General features: G+C 39.8%; 2 protein-coding genes across 5 annotated transcripts in view; both read left to right on the forward strand.

Annotated features, from left to right (window-relative positions):
* The first annotated feature begins 963 nt into the window (after positions 1 to 963).
* LOC111645845 (trace amine-associated receptor 13c-like) lies at positions 964 to 2,476 on the forward strand. Of its 4 annotated transcripts, none has more exons than XM_023395160.2 (2): positions 964 to 1,148; positions 1,601 to 2,476. In XM_023395160.2, exons 1-2 carry the CDS (start codon positions 979 to 981, stop codon positions 2,418 to 2,420), a joined length of 990 nt encoding a protein of 329 aa, XP_023250928.1. In that variant the 5' UTR covers positions 964 to 978; the 3' UTR covers positions 2,421 to 2,476. The 4 variants fall into 4 exon arrangements, with proteins under 4 accessions (XP_023250928.1, XP_087026844.1, XP_087026845.1 ...); XM_087170718.1 differs by having other exon boundaries at positions 979 to 1,048; positions 1,600 to 2,476; XM_087170719.1 differs by having other exon boundaries at positions 979 to 1,031; positions 1,598 to 2,476.
* Positions 2,477 to 6,825: 4,349 nt separating this feature from the next.
* The window catches only part of LOC147817438 (trace amine-associated receptor 13c-like), a 1,056-nt gene continuing 61 nt past the window's right edge, over positions 6,826 to 7,820 (forward strand). Inside the window, exons 1-2 of the mRNA XM_087170755.1 lie at positions 6,826 to 6,995; positions 7,291 to 7,817. Of these exons, the coding sequence (XP_087026881.1) occupies positions 6,826 to 6,995; positions 7,291 to 7,817 (697 nt within the window). The remainder of the gene's footprint in view (positions 6,996 to 7,290; positions 7,818 to 7,820) is intronic.

The raw sequence follows: 7,820 nt of genomic DNA on the forward strand, positions 1-7,820 counted from the left end.
GGGGGGGGGCAGTGAGCAGAGTTGATAGAGTAGCGTGAGTATCTGAGAGTAGATAGCTGAACGGCGCTGTGAACTAGGTCAAAAGACTCAACGATATATTTTGGGAAATGGCTGAGGCACGGACACGACCAAAGAAAAGACGTTTGGATGAATATATGGCGAGGAGGAGAGAAATGGAGAAGGAACGAACGAAGACCCGCATTTATATTGGGGATCGATTCAAAGGTGGCAAGAACTCCGCCGGCAGAAGGGCTTCCGGTCCGATGCAAAAATGGGGGGGAGGGGCGAGCTTGCTCTGTTTTGTTTCGTATTTACTTCGAACGTCAACAGAAGTGACGTCATGCAGGAATGCATAGTGCACCCTTAAGTTACAGTTTAGGTAAATATAGCAGGCTGGAGATCCTCGTAGCGCTCGTTTTTGTCTTTGCCCCAAGCCGTGTCCAAGTGACGCGAGGGACGATGACCAGGGAAGAGACATCAGCACCAGGGCAGTGAGTGGCAACAGGCTCTGGAAGAGAGGCAACTCGAATATCTTTAGCAGCATGTATGTGGATGGAGTGGAACATCAGCTACTTCTCCCCCAAAGTTTCAAAAGCATCAGACAAAATATTAAACCATCAGGAAAGAAATCTTGCTTTTGCCACTGCAACACTGAAACACTATGTTGGCACCAGCCACTCACCATGTACGATTTATTGATGAAGGTTTTTAATATGAAAATCAGACAAGGAGATATTGGATAGTGTTTTTGCAATCCTGATTAGACGACCTCCATGCTTGATTTAAATCTTTTTATTTGACCTTTGTTTGATGAGGTCTACAGGTAGTTAGATACAGCCAAAGTATAACATAGTCAGCCTTCTGAATAATTAAAATATTAATACTGGAGGGGAAGAAGGAGAGAGATGAATCAGATGTATGACAAAGAGCTTTACTCAGAGAGCTGTCAGAGCTCAGCAGCTTCTCCTCTCTCTGAATATGGAGTCCCTGGAAGAAGCTGAACTCTGCTTTCCCCAGCTCAACAACTCCTGCAGGAAGACGATGAACTATCATGGAGGGGCCACTCTCATTCTCAGTCTGCTGTGCTGCATCACTCTGCTCACTGTGGTTCTGAACCTGCTGGTCATCATCTCTATCTCCCACTTCAGGTAGAGATACCAACTTCTCTGCATGGCCTACAAAATGTTTATATTTTGGTTCCATCTATGCAACATAATGTCTCATTTAGGTTACTAATGAAAACATTTTTGATTTACAGGTTAGAGTAAGAAATGACTTTGAGAAAGGCAACTTTGATTAACTAACTGTGATTGTGGTGCTTTTGATATAGCCAGCAGAAGTGAGACTAAAAAGGATTAGTAATGATTTGTCACATATCAAACTACTGCATGATGATGAGATGATATCAATAATACATAGAAATATTGTTTTCCTGTTTAGGCTTTATTTGAAAATGCTTTTACAGTTGTGATGCTGTGATGTATTTATTCATGTTGTTACAATACAGTTCATACATTTAGAATTGTAACTATTAACTTCACTTATTTATAAAACTGCTATATCTAACAGTGTGTTTGTGTTGAATATTCTCTCATTTCAGGCAGCTCCACACCACCACCAACCTCTTCCTCCTCTCTCTGGCTGTCGCAGACTTCCTTGTGGGCTTCCTGCAGATGCCAGCTGAAATCCTTGTCTTCCAAGGCTGCTGGATCCTTGGTGACATTATGTGTGGTGTGATTTTTTTTTTAAGTTACCTCATTGTCAGTGTTTCAGTAGGAAACATGGTCCTCATATCAATTGACCGCTATATGGCAATTTGTGACCCCATGTTTTACAACACCAAAGTCACTCTGAGAAGAATTCAATACTGTGTTTGTCTGTGTTGGATATTTTCTGCTGTTCACAGCAGTTGGATACTGAGGGATTTCCTCTCAAAGCCGCACCTGTATAACTTCTGTTATGGAGAATGTTTTTTCATAAGTAATTATGCTGAAGAAATTGTTGATCTTGTTGTGACCTTTTTAGGCCCCATTTTAATCATTACACTTCTGTATATGAGAGTATTTGTGGTGGCTGTGTCTCAGGCTCGTGCCATGCGCTCTCACATTGCAGCTGTCACACTTCAGCGTTCAGAGACTGTGAAAGCTAAGAAATCTGAGATGAAAGCAGCCAGGACTCTTGGTGTCGTAGTAGTTGTCTTTATTCTGTGCTCCTGTCCATATTATTGTGTTGCTATAGCAGCCGTGAGTAATTCGATCGATGCATCATCTACAGCCATTGACATTTGGCTGTTGTATTTCAACTCCTGTCTAAACCCTGTGATCTATGTTTTTTTCTACCCCTGGTTCAGAAAATCTATTAAACACATTATTACACTTCAGATTCTGCAGCCTGGCTCCAGTGAGGCCAATTTAATGTAGAAAGAGACTGTGATGGATTGACTGATACATTTATTAATACTGTCTAATACACTGAATCTACACAGCACAAAGTCTGGAAAATAACTAAAACCATGGACAAGATGACTGTACAAATGAATGTATAAAACTTGTGAATTATATTTTCATGGTAACAGGTGCACTTGCATCATGACTTACTTTTGCTGATTGAGAAAGTGCTTTGTTCTTTTGAAGAAATTAATCTAAATTTTTGTTTTGAATTGTTTTTTTTTGTATATTAATCAAATCAACATAAGTATTGATACATTTCAGGACTCATAAGAATTATGAATATGAGAGGCTGTATCAATAAAATCCTTGTTACCCATTTCAGTACTAAAATATGGGGATACTTGTGGAGCTATATTTTAACCAGTTACACCACCTGTACCAAAATATCTTTACATGAATATAAAGAAGGAGAACAGCATTTGATGTCAGAGTTTATTGATACAAAATAAATATTTTACAACATGTTATGTTTGCTACAGCCCCACAATCTGTCTGATGTCCCCTAGGTTTCAAGGTGAATGAAAATGATCTAATGTTATTGGTCATTAATCACCACCTATTGATTCTGCCTTCCTTCCACTAAACCCTCAGCATAATAAACATGTGAACAGTTGTACATAGTATTTAGAAATGTGACTGGATGTTAATAGTTTTCTGACTGGTCATCAGCTAGTATATGAATGAGCCACTGATGATGGAGCATGACTAAAACACTGGCACCTCTCAGAGCTGTGAACTCAGCCCACTCCTGTTCACACTGCTACTAAAAATTTTCAGACCCCTTCACTTTTTGAACACTTCTTTGTATTGTAGATAGAATTTTAAATGGATTTCATTTAAAAAAAAATCTTTTTGCAAATTTATTAAATTTAGCCGCTCCTACACCAGTGCACACTGGGTCAGCTGCAGATCGACCTTTTTAGGCCCAATTTTGGTCATTATACTTCTGTATATGAGAGTATTTTTAGTGGCTTTGTCTCAGGCTCGTGCCATGCGCTCTCACATTACAGCTGTCAAACTTCAGCGTTCAGAGCCTGAAAAAAGTAAGAGATCTGAAAGGAAAGCAGCCAGGACTCTCGGTGTCATTATAGCTGTGTTTATTCTGTGCTCCTGTCCATATTATTCTTTTGCTGTTGCAGCTGACAGCACCTTGGTAGGGGCATCATCAGCATCCATTGAGATTTGGCTGTTGTATTTCAACTCCTCTCTAAACCCTGTGATCTATGTTTTTTTCTACCCCTGGTTCAGAAAAGCTATTAAACACATTATTACACTTCAGATACTGCAGCCTGGCTCCAGTGAGGCCAGTTTAATGTAGAAAGTGATGGACTGATTGAAACCATTTATTTTTTAGTGAAGGGGAAATTATTCTCATGTTTTCTTTAATACACTGAATCTACATTTCTCAACATCTGGAAAATTGAAGAAATTAGCCAAAACTTCCATATTATGAGCGAAAATGAATTTACATATAAATTTTTCTCATCCAGACAACCTGAAGCTTTCATTCTTTCTTTGTTTGTGACTGCATATCTGTGTGATCTGACTAAAGTGATTCTTTTTGAATGATGGAAGTAAGAAAGTCAATTACATTAGATAATTGCTGGTAAAACAGTTATTCTCATGATTCTCAGATCTATGTCCTATCATGATGCAAGCTAAAACTCAGTTCTGAATGGGAACCAGTTTTTAGGATACAGTAAGGAAAATTGCTTTATTTAATAATCTCAAACTCAGTCATTTTCACTATTATACACTTATGATACTTGGATATCATTAATAGTAGTTACTAGGCGTAACTCCAGTTCTTTGAGTACATGACTCTAACAGACTTCGCTGTTGGTTAACCCAAGTGAGGCTCCACCTCAGCACCCTGAGACAGATCGTTGCATGCACCCAATCAGGGGCTAGCAACCGCCCACTATGGTACCCTATAAAACCCCCACACATACACTACTCATCTCCCATTTGAACTCAGCAAGGATTACCAAAACGGGGACCAGCTGGGTCTGCAGTTAGAGGATTATGCACATACACATAGAACTGGAGTAACATCCAGTAAGGACTAGTTCAGTTTCGTACATGCTTCACCCTCCAATGGGCTTCACTATTGGTTAATATCGAAGGCGAAGGCCCTTAGGGATTGATGTACAGTAGTCCCAGCAGGACCCCAGCCCTAACCCCTAAAGGCCAGCAACTGACTCTGAGAGAGATAAAACAAGCCTAGTCTTACAGATTGGGCACCACCAACCTAAAGGTCCTAACCCTCCCACCCTCTGATACAATCCACATATGCATCTCCTGAAATAGTGCCCCTACACCCCTTTGTCATCATGGTTACAATAATAAACACATGGTTAAGCATACAGAAAAGTCATGAGTTAGTTAGATTCAGGCAAAAAAAATACTTTGTTAGGTTTAGGAAAAGATCATGGTTTGAGTTAAAATAAGTAATTTCTTAAAGAGGTACTACTATGGCCATTTTTAGTGTTCATCATTTCATTCTTGTTGTCGACCAAAATAGATTTACATGCTTTAATGTTCTGAAAAGACATTATTTTTCTTCTTCTGTACATGTTATACTGTACTCTATTCAACCTCCGTCTGAAACGCACTGTTAGAGCTCAGGGCTCTTAAAGGCCACCCTCCCCTCTCTGAAGCAATCTGAATTAATTAAACTTTAGTGCGCAAAGTTACTGAAAAATGAACTGAGCGTTTAAACTGTGGATAATTTATTTGAACTAACGAGGTACACCATGTCAGTACTGACAGACAGTAAAAGCATTTATATCTTTGCTATGCTGCTTCTTACTAATGTGATCAGGTCGTGGTAATGAGGTTAAACATCAAGATCCACAATGACAATGCAGAGTGACAGGCTGAGTCCCATGTTTTTCAACATTAAGAATTAACTACAGAATTAACCATTGCAAAAATGAAGCATATAATTGTGCACAGTTTCTGAAGCAGTTCTCCTTGAAGTACCGGGCTCAGAGTGTAATGTTTAGAGCAGTGGAGGGAGCTGTGGAAAAATGAAGAAGATTTCTCCATGCAATTGAGAACATGGTGTCTTTTCAGCATCACTACAAAACTAAAGTCTTTATTATGAGTAGTTATGTGCTATGCCTTGTGTGGGGACATACCAAGCTTGCAGGTAGGCAGCACCAAGAGACGTATTGACTAATGTCTGGACCCCCAAAAAGGCGTTTCATACAAAGGAGAAAATTGGATTTTGCCCAAACAGTTAATCCCTTTGGTGTAAACTTTGATCCTTGTGACTCTGTAGACCATTTACATGCACAAAAAGCTATAGAACGTGCTATAAGGGAGGGGAAACTCTGGAAAGCATAATAGGTTCCCTTTAAGGTTAGCAGTTAAGGTTCTTGACTCATCATGAATAACTGAAACAATGACACTTGGTTTCATGTGAGAATGAATGACACTAATGGAGCCGTAAAAGACACTAATGGAGTCAGTAAAGCCAACTAGGATTTGAACCAGTAGTCCCTGTTGGCTAGTCCACCTGTGCACTGGTCTTATATTTTTCTTTGTCTACTGTGATTATAATTTGTCAATGAATTTGGTGAGACCCAAACCTCTCCAAGCTGTCTGTTTGGTAATTTGACATAAAGGCTGTAGTCCAGCATGCAAGGGTTGAGGCATACATCCAAGAAAACCTTGGTAGTGTCTTCAGGACATGTGTCTAATTGTCCTTGAGTGAATAGAATTAACTGCCTAAATCCAGGTGCGCAAAGCTTGCAGAGACTAACTTAAGAAGACTCTAAGCTGTAATTGCTGCCAAAAGGGCTTCTACAAGCTTCTGAATTAAGGGTCTGATTACTTTGCAATGCCAAAATGCATGGCAAAGCACAAGAGGTGGCAGTGGTGCTCCCTCTACAGGCAGTATGATCTTTTCAAAGCAGCTGTCCTGCCTAAGGCTTGTAGTGCAAAAGTTCAGAGTACATAAAAATTCCCAAAGCAATGTGTAGTTTTCTGGGAAAAGGGAAGACTATTTGCCCCTTCTACACTGAAGCTCTGTAATGGTGCCAGCCAGTTCCAAGTGGCTGATAATGATAATGTAAACTTAGTCAGATCTTATTGTTAAGGCTGATCGACACCAGTTTGATTGACACAACTAGATTATAGTACAATAGGTGTAGCATAGCTGGATAGATAGATAGATAGATAGATAGATAGATAGATAGATAGATAGATAGATAGATAGATAGATAGATAGATAGATAGATAGATAGATACGGCCAGAGTATGACATACTCATGTGGGAGGGGAGGAAGGAAAGAGATAAATCAGCTGTATCACAAAGAGCTTTACTCAGAGAGCTGTCAGAGCTCAGCAGCTTCTCCTCTCTCTGAATATGGAGGCCCTGGAAGAAGCTGAACTCTGCTTTCCCCAGCTCAACAACTCCTGCAGGAAGATGATGCATTCTCACTTGGAGGCCATGCTCATTTACAGTCTGCTGTCCTTCATCACTGTGCTCACTGTGGTTCTGAACCTGCTGGTCATCATCTCTATCTCCCACTTCAGGCAGAGATAATATTTCTCTGCATGGCCTACAAAATGTTTATATTTTTGGTTCCAACTATGCACCATAATGTCACATTTAGGTTTCTAATGAAAATTTAAAATGATTTTTAATTTATCCTTGTCATGTCATATGCTACTGCACTGCTATCTGCTTGGAACTAATCTGTCATATTGTTCTGCATTTAACCATGTTAAAGAGCAATTCACACTGCTAGTATTATAACTGCTAATAACACTTATTTCTACAACTTCTATATATAACAATGTCTTAAGTGTTGATATTCTCTCATTTCAGGCAGCTCCACACCACCACCAACCTCCTCCTCCTCTCCCTGGCTGTTGCAGACTTCCTTATGGGACTCTTGCAGATGCCAGTTTTACTTCTCCACATCCAAGGCTGCTGGATCCTGGGTGACCTTATGTGTGCTGTGCATTACTTTTTAGGATTTCTCATTGTCAGTGTTTCAGTAGGAAGCATGGTCCTCATATCAATTGACCGCTATATTGCTATTTGTGACCCCATGTTTTATTCCACCAAAGTCACTCTGAGAAGAGTTCAATACTGTGTTTATCTTTGTTGGGTATTTTCTGTTGTGCACAGCAGTTGGATACTGAGGGATTTCTTAAAACAACCAAATAGGTATAACTCCTGTTATGGAGAGTGTGTAGTTGCTGTTAGTTATATTGAAGGAGCTGTTGATCTTGTTGTGACCTTTTTAGGCCCCATATTAATCATTACACTTCTGTATATTAGAGTATTTGTGGTGGCTGTGTCTCAGGCTCGTGCCATGCGCTCTCACATTGCAGCTGTCACACTTCAGCGTT

The sequence above is a fragment of the Seriola lalandi genome, unplaced genomic scaffold (genome assembly GCF_002814215.2).
Source record: "Seriola lalandi dorsalis isolate HSWRI2012SDOR001 ecotype SW California unplaced genomic scaffold, Sedor1 jcf7180002054958, whole genome shotgun sequence".
NCBI lineage: Eukaryota > Metazoa > Chordata > Actinopteri > Carangiformes > Carangidae > Seriola > Seriola lalandi.